Source organism: Ursus arctos, unplaced genomic scaffold, assembly GCF_023065955.2.
Source record: "Ursus arctos isolate Adak ecotype North America unplaced genomic scaffold, UrsArc2.0 scaffold_7, whole genome shotgun sequence".
NCBI lineage: Eukaryota > Metazoa > Chordata > Mammalia > Carnivora > Ursidae > Ursus > Ursus arctos.
Window position 1 is genome coordinate 77,992,876 of NW_026623089.1, and position 18,468 is coordinate 78,011,343.

The following is an 18,468-nucleotide window of genomic DNA, read 5'->3' on the forward strand; positions in this document are numbered from 1 at the left end:
TCCCGGGTTGCCCTGCAGTTGGGAGCGGAGAGGTAGAAGCGAGGGAAATTCGTAAAGATACTTAAGTGCTTCAAATCCCATTACTAAACCCTACACAAAACGGCCAGGAATAGTTTGAGACACACCAGACTTACCATACCAGAAGTCTTCCAACAAGGAGGCCTGTAGAGAAATATCACACGGGTGGTCATTTCCATCTCAGTCCCTAGAGTACAGGCCTCGGGATTCTGGAAGCTTAGCGGATGCTCACAAACACAGCCTGGCCAACAGTGATGTAATCAGTGTGCAAAAGTAACACAACTAATAACATGAGGGCCCGTTCTGGGCAGTCACTGTTCTGGGCAGTCACTGTTCTGGGCGCGGCGCTGACCGCCTCACGGCGCCAACTCCTCACCCCGCCGGCTGCCTCGGTGGCTCCGCTCCGTAAATGAACCCCGGAGGCACGGAGGAATCAGGTGTCTGGTGCACGGGACAGGACTGGTTAACGGGGAGCCTGGATTCAACTCCAGAGGGTCCGACTCCACAGCCAGTACTCGGAACTGCCGCCCACCAGGGAATACCTGAGAACCCAGAACCCTGCTACCTGTGTAAATGCATGTCTGCACAGGCACAGATTACAGAACGCTAAAAGTTCTTCGGAGGGGGGTAAAAAAGTGTCCTTGATTACTTCAAGGCCTTAAAGATGAGTCATGGTTGATGGGATTAGTGTAATTTCTCTAACTTCATTTGGTGATTAAAACCATGATAAACCTCGTAACTGTACTACTGGACATTCTGAATTAAAGAAAGGACACGAGAGACAGATCCTCTTATTCTGGATCAATATGCCATCAGATTAAAATTAAATCATTACTGAACTCCGTACTGAGACACAATGACTGGATACTAGAAGGTATGCTTCAGAAGTGCGAAGGCTACATGGCGAGATAACACTCCGAGGGCAAGGTTTGTTCACTAAAAACAACCCAGAAAATGTTATATAACTCGAAAAAGACCAAGGAGTAGAGAAAAATTAATAAAGAGGGTCCTCTTTATTACACATTTATAAAATAATAGTATAATATAGTCATTGAAAATGGAGACGAAACTTTTTTTTGGTATCTTGTGTTTTGCAGCCGATTTTCGATCAGATCATCGTCACAATGTTTGTGACTTGCTTTCTGCTGTAACCTCGACCCCACCCGTCATTCAAAGCACAACAGAATGAACTCTCCAACAGGTTCTGTGAGAGACTTCCTATCAAATAAATTTATCCAGTAACTCACGAATGAAGAGTGAGAGTTTTCAAAGAAATACGATAAAAACAAAACTATATGAAGCATAATTTAATCTTTCAGGTGTTCACAGAAGGCACCTCAAGACAATAGCGTGCCGTCTTCCTCATGCGGTGTGCGTAAGTGCCTGCACCAGAACTCTCGTTAGTGGAATTTTGGACAAAAAAAAAGTTTCCTATGTGGGGCACGTAGCATCGAATGACTACAGATACAATATGGGGATTCTGATGTGTATATTTGTACTAACCAGGGCACAATTTATAATATGCTAAGAAAACTTTAAAAATTAAAGTTACAAAATGAGTATTTTTAGCACATTTAGTAACATTTAGCTACTCGTTTTAAACTATCATTTCATTTTTGATGACCAAATTATATTTGACCATAATTAAAGAACATACAACTTTAAAATAACATTAAAAAACCATGGTTACAACAGAACAATGTCCCATGAAACGAAGAAGGGAAAGTCACATACACATACTGAATGGCACTGTGGTGTTTCAAAGCCATTCTCGGGCAAGGCTTTCAACCCGTGTGTCAGGATAGCGATCTGAAACACGTCTCTACTCAGTGTGCTGCCAAAAGGAGGTGAAATCCGTGCTGCTCACACGACTGCCTGACAACCATTCCATGCTCGTCACTGGACAAGTATTTTTATTTGATTATCCTGATACCATAACAGCGGAGCCACATCCAGAAATGGAGCTGTGGCTGGCTCCCACTGTTCCACGGCAGACAAATGCTCAACTTAAAAAAAAAATAGCTGAAACAAAGGAAACAAGTGGCAATGGCTGAATCACCGTACCTTCAACACAAGCATACATCTTCGTGTTGCTATATACTATTTGGTACTTTCTGATTCAGTAGTTGGGGTAAAAAAAAGTTTCTGTATTCAAACATATCTACAGAATATCAATACAAAATGTGTGAATATATACATTTAATACACACACACACACACACACACTCTCTCTCTCTCTCACATCCCCCCTTCTCACGAATGACTCAATGAATCATCTCTGAGACCAGCTTAGATGCTCTCAGGCTGCAACGTATGGCTACAGAGGTCAAACACAAGCACCCACTCAGGCCGGATCAAATTGTTCCTCCTCATGATTTCTGACAAGTAGTAATACCGCTTATACAACAACTGTTATCTCAATAACTTAGAATTCAGAGTATAAAACCAGTGTCGTGAACACTTTAACTCTCTCACGGGGTGAAGAACATCTCTCTTTTCATTCTATTTCCACTGATGATAAGAGCGCATCAAACTAGATCACATTGAACTGTACAAATGATCTTTACTCTTAATCTAAACAAACGTGTGTTAAAACATTCTGAAATGCTGCATCCTTTGATTTCTTCATTTTTTCAATTGCCCGATGCAGGTCCTGTTGTTGCACGGGCCGGATTTCATCCTCGTCGTGGCTACAACGTAAACAAAACCGCCAGATGGTCACATGACTTTGGGATACATATCCCTCAAATATGCTACCCAGACGTCTCTTTCCCGTCAAAGACCCCCAAAGATAGCCACAATGCCTCCAGGAATTCTCATGCAGACACAAGTCTGGGAGATTTTTAAGGAGCACTGACTGCTGGGAGACAGGAGGCCAAAATGCCTGGTAATAAATACACATTCAAGATGTGGGAATGAAAACCAAACACCTCACACTAAGACTCCAGGGGAGAGCATTAGCATAATGGAAAACTGTCAGATACAGGTGTGCAGTTTATCTAAACGGGAATGGAATTCCAGCCAAGGAATCACAAGTAGCATTTGTGGCCATATAGTCATGTTCAGATTTAGCATGTGATAAACTGAAAACAGAATTCTTTGCTATTAACAAAAACCAACTACTCTAAGTCCTCCCCTCTTTAATAATAATAATAATATATAATGTCTCCTAATAATTTACACTTAGGAAAAAACATTTGGGGAAAAAGTTAGGATAAGCCAAGTCTATTAGCCAGATTTTTCATACTGAAATATAAAATTTTCAAAGGCTTTGAGGACAGCAGAAAAAAGAGGACCTTCATTAGTAATGTGATTTATTCACACAAAATGTATTCATAGGTTATTTTTTTTTTTTTTAAAGATTTTATTTATTTATTCAACAGAGATAGAGATAGCCAGCGAGAGAGGGAACACAAGCAGGGGGAGTGGGAGAGGAAGAAGCAGGCTCATAGAGGAGGAGCCTGATGTAGGGCTCGATCTCACAACGCCGGGATCACGCCCTGAGCCGAAGGCAGACGCCCAACCGCTGTGCCACCCTGGCGCCCCCATAGGTTATTTTTTGGCCTCTCCTCATTATCTTACACACAAGAATAAAAACCTTTGGAAAGTAGACTCTTGGCTACAGTCAGAGGTCAGAAGTATTCCCAACGTTAGCGTCAGGGGAGCTGGATAATCTGGCAACAAATAAATGAAGTGAGCCTCTCTCCAACGGGGCCCCAGGGAGCACTGAAGGCAGGTGTGGAAGCAGCGCACACACAGCTAACCCGTCCATACCACGGGACTCGCTGCTGGCGAAGCCTGCTATGGCAACGCAACGTAATGAAACAGCGCAAGAGGCAAATCCAGGTCCCGTGGAGTGAAAGCCTCAGGGGGAAGGAGGATGGGGGCCTGAGAAACAAAGGAAAAGAGGTGGAGAACTCATTCACCACAGGCCCCTGAAGTACACGCGTCTGCTAAGAGTTACAGCAACTCTCCGTCAGAAGGTCAGTATTTTGAGGAGATGCAGAGCTACACTGGCCCAGGGCAAGGGGCCTTCTGGGAAAGCTCCCTGCAGGACGGGGTTCATCAGGGCTGACTTATTCCAGTTCTCTAGTGTCTCTGCTGAAATAGCTGAGTACGAATTGGTTTCTCAAACTCATGCTTTGAAGTTGGCTGCAGTGACAACAGTTTCTTTGTTTAGTAAACATGTCACTGTCAACAAGCTGAAGTCTAACTCCAGCCAAGGCCCTAGGCCCTCACCCCCATCTATGTGTGAAATTCCTGCAGGACCACAGGAAACGGGATTTGGAAGTTAAGGTGCAAAACAAGCCAGGAGTGTTGGAAAACCCTGCTCTCCTAGCAGAGGCTATGAGCCTCAGCTCCTGTCAGCCTTCTGTGACCCAGTCCATGGATGTGCAGTAGAAATTCAGCTTTTCTTTCTCTTCATTCCAGAGCCTCCCCATGACCCACATCCCCAATTCACTTTCAGAACTTCCTTTTAGAAAAAAAGGCAATTAACAAAGTCGGGACGAGTGTTCATTCAAGTTCACCTTTGATTCCATAAGCAGGGTTGGTATTGTAAGAAAAATGAACCAACCTAAAAGCTCTACAAGGGTCTGACAAACCTGAGAGATCGTACCTTTCTTCGGACGTAGAATTCACATACTCCCTGACACAGAGGAGGGCTGCGTCCCTGCACATCTCTTTCAGGTCACTGCCCGAAAAGCCATCCGTCTCCTGGGCCACTTCGAGCAGGTCCACGTGCCTGTCCACCTTCAACAGGGAAAAAGGGACGTAAAAAAAGCTGCAGAGTATCTATCCACACACACACTTCTTAACGCATACTGCAATAGCAGGGAAGAAGAATCATCAGTTTCTAGTTTTTTCTTTAACCATAAAAGCTGGAATTTTGAAATCTAATTTTCATTAACTGTCACTATGACTGAAATAGCGGAATAAAGCCTTCGCAGACATACCACATACTGCCCGAGAAGAACAGACATGCAGACACTGTCAGGCTGATTACGAACAGACTTGTCTATTCTCCTCCTTGGTGTCTGAGAAGACTTCTTACATGTGTACATCAGCAATCGGACACAAACAAGAATCTAATTTCGCTACTGCTTGTAATATTTGTGAAAGAGTACATGCATTATGCATCTGTCCATACACACTCATGGGACTGATGGACACTACCGACTTCAGGACAACGGGCTACCAATGACAGAGACTGCAGGAGACGGGAAGCAAAGTATAGGTGGTAGATATAAGGTTATTTGTGTATACACTTAAAATATTTCATGAATTAAAAAAACTACTTAAGGGGCGCCTGGGTGGCACAGCGGTTAAGTGTCTGCCTGCGGCTCAGGGCGTGATCCCGGCGTTATGGGATCGAGCCCCACATCAGGCTCCTCCGCTATGAGCCTGCTTCTTCCTCTCCCACTCCCCCTGCTGTGTTCCCTCTCTCGCTGGCTGTCTCCATCTCTGTAGAATAAATAAAATCTTTAAAAAAAAAAAAAACTACTTAAAAACACCTTCAAATTATACTCTGAGATGTTAAAAATTAGTCTTCCTCCCTTAAATAATCAACACCTGCACCCCATCTTCTGAGTACTTTGTTGGGCCGCACTATTTTCTAACCATTCACAAGTCTTGTACATGACACGGTGATAAAGTCACAAAGATAAGCAAATCAAGTATGAGACAGGATCGAAAAGGAGAAGATTCCAGTCACTGGGAGGGCAAGATGAACAGAGGTAGCGCACCATAATGGTTAAGAGAAGGGTTCCATCACTTCTTTGCTATGTGAGCCTGGGCAATTTATTCTATAACTTCTCTGGGTTTCAGTTTCCCAACTGTAAAACAGCATTACTATGTGCTCCTTAGATGGACGGAGGATTAAGTAAAACAAGGTACGCCTCATCACTAGCCTAGGCATAGGGCAAATACTCTAAAAGTAAACCCTTTTTACAAGATAATAGCTATCAGACAAACCACAAAGTCATGAAAACTGTTTTCATTTGGTAACTAGAAAGGCGGCTCCCAAGTTAAAAAAGGTTTTGAGTCCCGGAGCAATACTGGCATAAGTTAACAGACTCCTGAGACAGCTGGGAGCGCAGCACTGGCTTGCGTGCAGTTACTGTGTCTGCCGTGGGGGGCGCAACGCGCACGGTGCTCTCAGCACTTACACGCATCAGCTAAATTCTCAAAAGGATTCTGTGAGACTGTTGGCATTGCCTCCACTTTCCCAGGAAGAAGAATAAGGGCACAGAGACGCTCAACACTATCTGCCCAAAGTCACCCAGCAGGGAGAGGTCAAGCCAGCATGTGGGGCCCTTGGTCTGCCTCCAAAGCCCATGCCTATGAACTATTCCTGCTGTGTTACGGAAAAGGTCTAAACTCGCATGTAGAAGGAAAACCCTGATCTCTTTACTACAGAGACAGGATACCTGTGTAAGGTATCCATTTTATTAGTTCTAATTCTTCTTCTACGTTAAACTTAAAGCCAAAATCACTACCCTGTTTTAAATGAGAGAGTTGTGCTAAGGAACTACCAATAAAGAAATGTGAAAGACTAGAAAAGAGTATCATTTGAGACATCTTTTAACAAAATTACAATAATGTCTTTCAGATTCTAGTGAAGTAACGCTATGCCTTCAGCATAGAAATACCAGCTAGTGGGAAATACAATGTTCCCACACTGACAGTTATCGAGAAAGCATTCAGAATTATTCTGAATCATAAAACTGGAGACTAGTTCTTTGTGCTTTAAGAAACAGAATCCTAAAAATTCCTTATCCCCATGACAAATGTAATTCTAAAAGAATTTCCAAAGATGGTATTGTTAAAAAAAAGCAGAATATGAAATAGAAGTTTAGCAATAATGAGGAGTTTCTTAAGTTAAATGTGAAAACGTCAGCCTGTGTAAAGCATGGCTATCTTATGAGACAGAGCTTAAACTGTATCATTTATATTTGGCATCTGTATGTAAGTCATCCACATCATCTGTATTAAACCACACACGTTAACTTCCAGCAGTACCATCCTTCGTTAGTTTTAAAAATTAAATAATTGTATTAACTTGAAGTCTCTACAAAATCGTCAGCAATTACCTTCTAATACATAATAAATTTCAAGCCACACCACAGCCATCCTAATTCAAAAGAACTAGTGGAATTATCTCCCTGAACTGCTCACTGACACCCATCTCTGTGAAAGGTTTATGATTTCAGTGTCTTCAGCACTACAACTACACAATGTCTTTTTGAAAGCAGTTACTGAATATTCAGCTAAAGGCAAATGTAATTTGTTGGTTTTTCACTCATATAGGACAGGAGTTCCTTACCCAAAACACATGGAGAATTTTAGGAATTACCCTGAAGTCGTACAAAATATCTCATGGACATGTAGTTTTTAAGAAAAGATCACACAGTGTTTCTCTTTTTTATTAAATGACTCTACTATCCCTACAGTAGTAATCGCTGTAATCTGCTAGGGTCTTTAAACTTTCACAAATAGCACATATGTTTTCTTTGATTGGTTTTAAAGAAAAAAATGAATACGACATTACTGAAAGATGTGGGAGAAGACTGGAAGAACCAAAAAGACATACTTGCTTTTGGACAGAAAGATTAAACATCAAAAAGATCTTAATTCTCTTGAATTATGATCCATTAAAAACATTTATGTTTCTTTTTTCTTGAATAAGACAAATTAATTCTAAAACTCACACAGAAAAATCAGCAAAAACAGCCAGCACACTTTGGGTGGGGGACGAGGGCACAATCCAAGACCATGAAAAAAATGTGGACAAACCCAACTTGATGGTTTCAACAAATAAACTGAAAGAAGGTAGAGAAAAAGGAGAGAGAGAGATGCATATAGATTAAAAGATTAAAAAACTATCAATAGCAAATCGTGAACTTTACATGGATCTTGAGTCAAACAAATACATGGTAAAAAAAAAAAAAAAAAAAACCAAACCCAAAAATGAGCTATTTAGGAGATAACAGGAAATCTGAACAGATGAGGTATTCAATGATAATAAGTAGTTATGGTCAATTTTTTGCTGAGTGTAATAAAGTTTATGAGGTTAAGTCAAAAAAGTTAAGAATTCTTTCTTTTAGAGATACAACTAAAATAAACCTGGGAGGTGGGGAAGTAGGGGAGAGCTGGAGCGGAATTAGTGACCCAAGGACCGGAGGCAGACCACGGAAATACAAGAATGCCTCACTATGGGAACCTATTTGATTTTTTTAGTTTGGATATAGCAAGTTCAAATAATGAGTTTATTTAATTAATTAATTTAAGTAAGCCCTATGCCCAACGTGGAGCTTGAACTCACGACCCCAAGATCGAGCCACATGCTCCATGGAATGAGTCAGCCGGGCGCCCCTCAAATAATGAGTTTAAGATATGAAGTTTAGGATAGTGAGGAATACGATGTTACTCAAAACTCAGAAACCATAAAGGGGGGAAATCCCAGTAAATTAAAAAAGACAAACCAGGAAAAAATATTTTCAAATCCTATAAACGAAGAGAAATCTCCCTAATATATTAAGTTCCTATAAATCGATAAGAAAAAGAACACTGCAACAGAAAAATGGATAAAGCATATGAACCAAGTATTTCGCAGAAAAAACTTCCAAGTGGCTCCTAAACATACTCATTTCATCCCTAAAACTAGAACGAGAGACCATTTTCTCATGTCAGCACCAAGTTCAACAGCACTCTTTGCAAGACTACAGGGGAAGAGGTACTGTAATATTGCTGGTGTGAGAGTACATTAGCACAGATAATTTGGCAACAGCTACCAAAATTATAAATCATATCCTTTGATCTAGCAATTCCTCTTCTGGAAAATCCACCCCACTAATATTCCTGCACAAGTGTGAAGGGACATGTGTACAAGGCATTTTTATGATAGTAAAAGACTGGAATCAACCTGAATGTTCTTCAGTATGGCACTGATTAAATAAATTATGGTATATCCATATAGTAGAATCCTATGCAATGTAAAAACAGAAACAAAAACAAAACAAAAACACAACAAAAAAACCAAAACAGAGAGAGAGAGAGAGAGAAAGAACAAAGACACTGTATGCTAATATGGAAAAGATCTCAAATGAGTGAAAAAGCAATGCATAGAACAGTGTATGCAGTTTATTAATATGGTTTATGTAGAACAGGGAAGAGGAATAATACATATCCTAATTTGCTGGTATGGACAATGCCATCTGAAAGGATACAGAAGAAATCAGGAGAGGAAGTGAGATTCCTCCCTGAATACCATTTAATGTACTTAATTCTGAAGCATGTGACCTTAAATATACAAGTTCTTAAAGATTTTGATTATCATACCTTCTTAAATCTAAATTCCAACTTCAAAAAATACTGCAATTAAATACATGAGAAAAAAAACACACACACAGTGCTGTACAAAAGTAAATGTATCTTATTTAACTGGAGAACTGTCTAGAAACACCAAAGAAGGTTTTAATGTGTAGATATGAAAACACAGGGCTTTAAGAAAAGCAGACCATCTGTATTAAGTTCACATGCACCCGGGTTACTGAGCTGCAGGAACGGCCAACAGTTTTACACTGATTTATGTCAAGTACAAAGCTGTTTATTCTCAGGTTACTTTTTCATTTCTCTCTAAAATAGTTTTATGAACATAAACATACAGGATAGGGAAAACTGTAATTTTCTACTTACATTTTCATTTTTCAAGATGAGTTTCAGGATTGCTTCTCTTTGTTTTAGCGCCTAAAACCAGAATAATTTCTAGTTAGCATTAAAAAAAAATAAGGAAAAACTAGTTTTTCTATTATTTCTTTCCTCTCTAAACCATCTGACAATACCTACAGGAAATGACAGAAACTCTAAAACACTGACTAAAGCAAGATCTAGGTTCTAGACTCTCATTGTCTGTGGTCAACCTACTGAATTCCCATCTTCTTATTCTGAATCCCCAGTGATTAGCACAATGTCTGGGAAATAACATGACCTTAAATGTTTCTTGAGTGAGTGAATGAATACCTAGGATGACCAATGTCTTTCCCCTGTGGCTCTGCAAATCCCCTTTTCTTTATTCAGGAAACTTTTTTTTTTTTTTTAAGATTTTATTTATTTATGTGACACAGAGACAGCCAGCGAGAAAGGGAACACAGCAGGGGGAGTGGGAGAGGAAGAAGCAGGCTCATAGCGGAGGAGCCTGATGTGGGACTCGATCCCGGTATGCTGGGATCACGCCCTGAGCCGAAGGCAGACGCTTTAACGACTGCGCTACCCAGGCGCCCCCAGGAAACTTCTTAAAAATGCTGCGGTAAAATTTTTACCGCTAATTGGAAGAGATGGCAACAATACCCCCTTAGTTCCTCCACTTCAACCTGTAACTTCCACACTCGCTAATTTATATTAGAGAGTTTTTGTTTAGTGCTGACAGTACATTTGTTTATACGCTTATATGCATCCCCCCGGCCCAGTGATGATTCATAGTATTATACCAGATAATAGAAGCTTTTAAGGAAAACCTTACATATATGGTAAATATAAATGCTTTAATAAATTATCATGCCTGAACTCATTGCTACTCCCACAACCACTGAAAAAAGAGCTAGTTATCATGAGTATCAAATCAAATGACCAGAAACAACACTAAACCCTGTTCTTTTTGTAATTCAAGAGTGTTCAGTGTGAAGGTAAATTTGTTATGTGATCACCAATAACTACTTTTTGTTAACAATCATTTAATTTGGAGAAGAGTTTTAAGGTAAGGTTAATCATAAAATTTGACATCATAGTTACAAAATAAGAAAAAATTACTGTATAGTGTGTATTCACTAAGAACAGAATGAAATGAAAAGGGGGTTACAAAAGCCCAGTCTCTACATTAAGAGCACACAAATATGTAACCAATTTGACCAATAATGTTACAGCCCATTTTGATAACTAACATAATAGATTTAACTTAGAACTTTAGCAAAGGCTACCTTCCAAGCTGTTGTGTCCTACGTTCATTCTACTGTACATCAAAAACCTTTGTTTTCTACTGGACTACAAGCAGAGATCCTATCAATGTAATCTTTGTCTTCAGAACCACTGAGGTAAATTAATTTTCTTTAAAAATATGTCCTGCTGTCTTGCTAACAAAGTAGAAGGGGAGTTCTTGGTCGAGGCATACAAAGTTCGTCCACAGTTGGCAGCAGCGTACCTTTCCAGCCCTCCCTCCACCTGTTTTCCTGACGCCAGAAGTGAACTACCCCCAGAGGCCATCATTAAACACGTGCTCCCATACCTTCTGGCCTTTGTTCTTCCTGGTAGAAAGACTTTCCCTGCCTCGCTTGCATATGAAATTCCTGCCATCCTTCAAGGCCCAGCTGGATTCTGTAGAGTTTACTAACTGCTCAGACAGAATTACTAGTTTTCATCATCATTTCAGGTTCTCACAGTTCTTTAAACATACTTTTGTAAAGTACCTTTTCTGTCACTTATTTATGTGGCTGCCTTTCCTGCGACACAGAGTGGAGGACGGGGGCTGCGTTCCTTCACCAGAGCCTGGCAGGTGCCTGACACATGGACAGTGCTCAATGCTCGTCAAACTCAACTTTAGAGTCTCCTACATCAAGTTAAAAAATTTCTTCATTGATCTCATTTTCTAAAAGAGTGACTAACTTTGTGCACACCCTCAGAGGGGCCAGAGGCTGTAGCCACAGAAAATAACAGATCAGAGCAATTTTACAGAGGCCACAACCATCAATGTTAGGAAACCATGTTTACTGCCACAAACTGGCAAGCTGCAGAATATACAAGGGGACAAGTTGTTTTTAGCCCAGAGACTGTAAGCGGTATTACAATATTTTTATTTCAAAATTCAAAATTTCAATATTTGAAAGGCATGACACTGAGAGTTCCTCTACACAGCTGTACACATAGCACGCTGATTGTATGGCACACGTATTCACTTACTAACCCTGTTTTCTTCTTCTATCTAAAGGCACAGAAAATTCAAGATGTGAGGACTTTGTGCAAAAACTATAGCGTATGGTAAGTTATAATCATTGACTTGAGGGTATCTCTTAACAAAATAAAAGTACTAGAAAGGAGATAACACTGGTTCAAGACCGCCCTCACATCTGCATTAAGTGTAATATCTTAGCGAACGGTTACCCATTAATCCTATCAAAGGAAAGCACTGACTACAACTGCCAATAATTAATCAGATCAATCGCAGTTGTTCTTCCGGTCAGCCTTCTGAAGGGAATGATTCTTTACTGCCAGCACTCCTAATTTCATCCCGTGCTAAACCAAAACCATAGTCCGGGTTTTCTACGTACCTTCCTAGATGGCTTGCTACATTCTAAAGAAAACCACACAAGCAGCTAAGCAAACTTGGGGTAATTACATACTTTTGAAGAGAAGCAAGTAACACTCAGGTAAGTATGAAGGGAGGCAAACCGAGTGGGGAGGACAAATAAACAGCTACAGGGATGCTTGCCCTGTTCCTTTCCTGCCTATCATAAATAGTAAGTCCTATTACAAAAAACCTTCCCTTCCTATAAAAAGCTGAGTATTTAACTGTGCACAACATCAATCAAAACCACTTACAGGCTGGTTGATATGAAATCTCGTGGGCATTCTTCTCATGATGGCCGAGTCAAGATCCTGAGGACGGTTAGTAGCTCCCATTACTATGACCTGGGCAGATAAAGAAAACACAAGGTATTAAATCTACCAGTAATGCTCCTTTTAGGATGTTATTACTAGGGCTTAGAAGATACAAAAATTAAGGAGTGTTTAAGTCTTCTATAAGACATGATTTTAATCCAGTATTACTCAAAAATTTGTAACTACAAACCAAAGTTAAACCTAAATAGATCAAATCATAGCAAAACTGGAAAGACTGATGCATTTCACCAGCCTTTCCATAACTAAAATAACATACTGTTCAGTTAATGAAGAATTATACAGATTTAAAGTAAAAAAGGTTGTATTTTGCAATATATGATTGCTCTATGGCCACACGATGAATAACTAAAAGCCATGTATGCTACAGCTTGGGAGTCTCTATGGGGGACACTTCAAGTCCTTTGATACTCATATAAAGGAATCATTTCCCCCGAGTCTGAGGATTCCAGCACTAGTAAGAGACAGCATGTACTTTTCCCTCTAGATGTCACATCACCATTTTACAGCACTACCAGCAGTGCTGGTGACATCATCTCAGTGCTAGAATACAACCTCAAGCAATCAAACTTTCAACAAGGGCAACAGAATAAGAGCAAACATTAAACATAACAGCAAACATCAAAATACTGGGTAGAATTTAAAAAAAGAAAAAAGAATGTGGCGCCTGGCTGGCTCAGTCAGTGAACAGTGTGACTCTTGATCTTGGGGTCATGAGTTCTCTACCTGATGCGTAGACTGCTTAAAAAAAAAAAGAAGAAAGAAAGAGAAAGAAAGAAATAAATAAAATAAAATAAAATAAAATAAAATAAAATGCTGGTGACCCTGCCAATCTCTGGGTCTATATCACTTTATTTATTAAGGATGTAGACATGTAGACATGAAAAATCAACACAAAAAGACAAAATATCCAAAACAAGTCAACTTCTGAAAGGCTTCAATATTACCATTACTGTTGGTATTTCTGTATAACCCAATAATGGCCCATATCTGCTACATAATATGAAATTTACCGGTATTCTAATGAAAACTTTTCTTCAATATAATTTTATTTCAGTCTAAGAGGTTTTAGCTTTCTGAAATAATCTAACTCCAGAACATGCTGAAAGATCCATTAAACCTTAATATTCTACTTCTACTCTTTACATTTAATGACATTCAAGAGCCAAATTATTTTCAATTTAACTGTGAGATGTTGCCACCTAGAGGGAAAAAATGTAAACACAAACATAAATTTGAGAAATGTTAGTTCCACAATATAATGCAATTTTGTATTAAAGCGGTCTTAAAAATATTAATGCTTTTATTTATTTTTTAAATTTACTGACTTTCCACAACCCTATAAAATTAATATGGTAAAATTTCTATGAAATGTAAAACAAAAAAAAATTTTTTTTTAAAGTAGGATCCACGCTCAGCATGAACCCCAATGCCGGGCTTAAACTAACGATCCTGAGATCGAGACCTGAGATGAGATCAAGAGTCAGCCGCTTAACTGACTAAGCCGCCCAGGCACCCCTAGAACAAAAAAGTCCTAAAAGTGATCAAAGGAACTGCATAAGATAAAGAATGAATATAAGTACATTTTGAGATAGAGTATATATTAGTGTTAAAAGAGATTCAAAGTGATAAGGTAGCTTGTGGAAGACTGACCATATCAGATGGCAGAGAATCACAAAAGACATAGTGGCTGAGGCAGTACTTTGAAAAAACCTGAAAAATGGGCTGTATTTTGAGAAACACTGTAGTTAAACAAACAGCCTAAAACAAAAGCCAGTATGGGAGACAGGATGCCAAAAATCAGGATCAAGGAATTTAAATAAAGCTAGCACAGCATGTTGTAACAAATACATACAGGATGATACCAGATATTCATGATGATAAAAAAGCAAGAGTGATTCAAACTACCTGTCTCACTTAAAAAAGCTGTTTTAAGGAGAGATTGTAAGAGGCAAAAATGGATAAACTGTACACAATACATTACCTCTAGTGCAAATGCGCTAAAATTCAAAAAGGGAAGAAATAGTCATTGTTTAGTATTTAAGCAGAAAAACCAGTGCTTTAGTTGACTTTTCAGAATCTTTCTTTTGTTTCACATCTCTGCAGATGCAGAACGTGTCATCAGTTAACCTGGATTTCCAGAGCTGGTGACAGGCTGACTTGGGCCACTCAGCGATTTTTGTTTCCACTGTGGCATATCAGACACACAAGAGAAAGCAGGGGTACTGGGCTGGGTCCATCGTCACAGAACAGACAATTTTACAGAAAAGCTAACTGGTTTATACGAAAGAATATGTCTAAACCTAATATTCAGGTTAACGATATCAATTTTAATCCCCTCAACACACAGAAAAGGTAAAAAAAATTGTTACTAGAGTTTAATAAAAAAGCCACATCTTTATTTGCTCCCACAAATATTTATTTATCACAATGAAAGCAGTGCATACTGTCAGTGTAATGAAGAATTAATTATGGTTCTAACAGCTGTTTTAAGTTGTACCGCATCAGAGCCGTGCTGCGTGGCTCTGGAGTGTACTTCATCCAACCACTGCTATTTCCTTGGCTTTTAAAACTACGCTCTGCTACGATATAATCTGAAACAAGTTTCTCTTACACAGGCTAACTAAGTGCTTATAATACTGTTGCTTAGGAGGATAATCAGTTTTTGGAAGCCTGTAAACTATTCCTATTGAACAGCCTTATTAGCACCAGTTATTAACAAAAATCATTCCTATTAATGTCACCTAAATTTATCTATGTTGTACTTCCTTCTCTATCATCCAACAAACACTAAAGGCAACTTTCCCTCATAATTAAATTGTATTTTCACAAAGAGGATGTAGGAGGAGGACACATGGCTTCATGTTCTCCTTGAGGAGGATGTTTTAACTTTTGATTTATGGTAATGTGGTGGAGTTAGGAGATCCTTAAACCCTCCTGCTATAAAACAAAAATAATAGTATAAAAAAACCTCAAATTAAGCAACAAATCTGCAAAAATGTAAAGGAACTGAGCTGAGCCAGAAGTGAAGTCTATGTACAAGGGAAGTAAACAAGGGGAAAAGCTGACCACATACCATGTGGAAACGTACAGATCATAGACAGTGGGGTGTATACTGGACACCTTACAGGCTTAACAATAAGAGACCACCCTACATGAAGCTGGGACTCATCAAGTACTAGGCCCTGAAAAAAGTGAAATATTAGAAAACACATTCAGTAGTCCAAGCTTTGGTTCTTGGAAAGACATATAAACACACACACACACACACACACACACACACTGAGATTTCATGGTTCTTTGCCAGCTAACATGGATCTCGGATCTCACTCTACCTATTGGTATCGAAAAAAATCTGGCAGAAGACAAATACAAAATCCTCTTTGGGTCTTTTGGGCCATAAACCTTCAACACAGCTTCCAAAAATTCAGACACAAAGTTCTACCAAATATGGTTTTTCCCATGAAATCACAAAACACACAAGGAAATAGCCACCATAAACTCAGAACAAATGACAGAACCGGATGTACAGTGATAGGTTAGAACTGCTGGACACAACTAAAAAATTAGTATTTTAACATATTCAAAAGAATAAAGAAGGAATCAAAAAAATCACAAGCAAATACTTATGCAGTAAATATATACCAGGCAAGTTAAAAGCACTTTACTCAGATTCCTTAAAACCTGACAACAGTTCTGAGGTGGATCCTACCCTTCTTTTTATAGACAGTTCTCCCTGCTTTCAGATACAGAGTGACTGTATTATTTGGCCAAGGTCGTACAGCTAGTTGATCCCAGGGCTTCAGTTTTTTCTTTTCTTTCTCTTTCTTTCTTTCTTTCTTTCTTTCTTTCTTTCTTTCTTTCTTTCTCCTCTCTCTTTCTTTTTTTTTTTTTTTTTTAATTTATTTGACACAGAGACAGCCAGCGAGAGAGGGAACACAAGCAGGGGGAGTGGGAGAGGAAGAAGCAGGCTCCCAGTGGAGGAGCCTGATGTGGGGCTCGATCCCAGAACGCCGGGATCACGCCCTGAGCCAAAGGCAGATGCTTAATGACTGAGCTACCCAGCCACCCCAGGGCTTTAGTTTTCTAATCCAGTTGCAAACATGAGTTGATGGGCAAGAGCCCATCAAAACTGATCTAGCAGACTTCAAGAAGGATCTAAAAGAATTTCTAGAACTGAAAAACATAATAAGTGAAATAAGAAGCTCAATAAAAAGATTAAATAGCAGAAGAGATACAACTGAACCTAGAATTAGCAAATTAAGTAAAAGACTACCCAGACTATAGCACAAAGAGAGAGAAAATATGAAAGAGAAGTTAAAACGCATGGAATATAAATAAGGTACATCCAATTGGCATTCCGTAAGGAGATCACATGGGGAATGGAGGGGGAACAATATTTAAGAAATAATGGTTGAATTTTTTAGAAGTGATAGAAGATATGATTCTAAATATGAAAGGGCAAAAACAGATTACAAAATAGATAATACCTACTAAAGTTAAACAGCAAAAAAACATCATTAACTTTTCTAACACTTTTCCACGAGATATAAAATAGGTGATTCATGAAAAAAACTAAAAACAGAAAAAGAAGAGTAGTTCTAGAACTTCCATTTCCAGTAATAATGGCAGAAAAACAAATAAGCCAGGTGAATTTTTTTAAAATTTTCTTTTAAAATACATTACTGTTCTGGCAAGAAAATATGGAACATTCAGAGGCAAAGAACTAAGAGAAAATGGGAACCCCAAGAAGCAAATTGAACAATACAGGTGCGTTCCCTTTGGGGCATACCAAGGGACCTTAGTTCTAGGGCTCACAGCCCTGCAGGGTTAACAGACAAGGCCCAGACTAGAACACTGTCTTTTATAAAACTGGGATCCTGAGGAAGGTGCATATGGCAGGAAGTGGGAAAGTGTGTACGTTCCAGTAACTAATGAAAACAGCAAAATGAAACGAAGGTAACTGACAGAGGAATGGAGAGTAAAGATTCACAGTAAGGGTCTGAAGAAACGTGCATACAGGACTCGCAGCCACTAATTTCCTTTCCCTTGGCAGGAGGATTCTAAAAAATCCAAGGAGAGGCCTCACCCTGGTTTTCTCTTCTCTGTTGTATTTGTTTCAGGCACTTAGTCCTCAAAATGGATGAAAATGTGCACAAACCACTCTTTTCAGATCCCCATCACTTAATAAGTATAAAAATTTATTAAAAAAAAAAAAACTTTTCTAAAAAAGCCTATGAAGTAGCCCAGCGAATTTTCTCTTACCCCCCGCAACGAGCTCACAGCAGATTTCTTTCACATACCTGGCAGCTGTGATCAGTGTCCAATCCATCCCACAGACTCATAAACTGAGCTTTCATCATGGCTGTAGCTTCGTGGTCAGAACTTGAACGGTTTCGCAGAAAGGAGTCTAGAAGGAAAAAGTCCTCAACTTTAAAATTAATATTGAATTATTTACTCTTCCTATAACTTCAAACCCTTAATCAAAAGCCAACAACTCTGTGAAAGAGTACAAGAAAATGGGTTCAACTACGCCTTCTCACACTTTAGTCTGATACAACAATTCTGGCAAATAACTGGGCAAATTAAAACACAATCAACTCCCAATTTTCATTTCTTTCCTAAAAATACGTTCATGCCAACATATTTAAAGAAGGACAGGATCTGATACTAAGAGGCTGGAAGAGGATCAAGTGATGTCTTGGAGTGAAGGTCCGTGTGCTTTGGCCCTAACTTTCCAGGTTATCTGCATCCTATGTATTCTTAATTATGGAGTTGCATTCT

At 39.2% G+C, this 18,468-nt stretch overlaps 1 protein-coding gene across 3 annotated transcripts in view; it reads right to left on the reverse strand.

Moving 5' to 3' along the window:
* Positions 1 to 1,012: 1,012 nt before the first annotated feature.
* The window catches only part of ATAD1 (ATPase family AAA domain containing 1), a 49,152-nt gene continuing 31,696 nt past the window's right edge, over positions 1,013 to 18,468 (reverse strand). For all 3 annotated transcript variants that reach the window (XM_044386014.3, XM_048218829.2, XM_044386015.3), the window contains 5 exons: positions 17,988 to 18,094; positions 12,607 to 12,696; positions 9,715 to 9,765; positions 4,637 to 4,770; positions 1,013 to 2,708 (listed from right to left, as the gene is read on the reverse strand). In XM_044386014.3, coding sequence (XP_044241949.2) covers positions 2,588 to 2,708; positions 4,637 to 4,770; positions 9,715 to 9,765; positions 12,607 to 12,696; positions 17,988 to 18,094 — 503 coding nt within the window. In that variant the 3' untranslated portion in view covers positions 1,013 to 2,587. The remainder of the gene's footprint in view (positions 2,709 to 4,636; positions 4,771 to 9,714; positions 9,766 to 12,606; positions 12,697 to 17,987; positions 18,095 to 18,468) is intronic.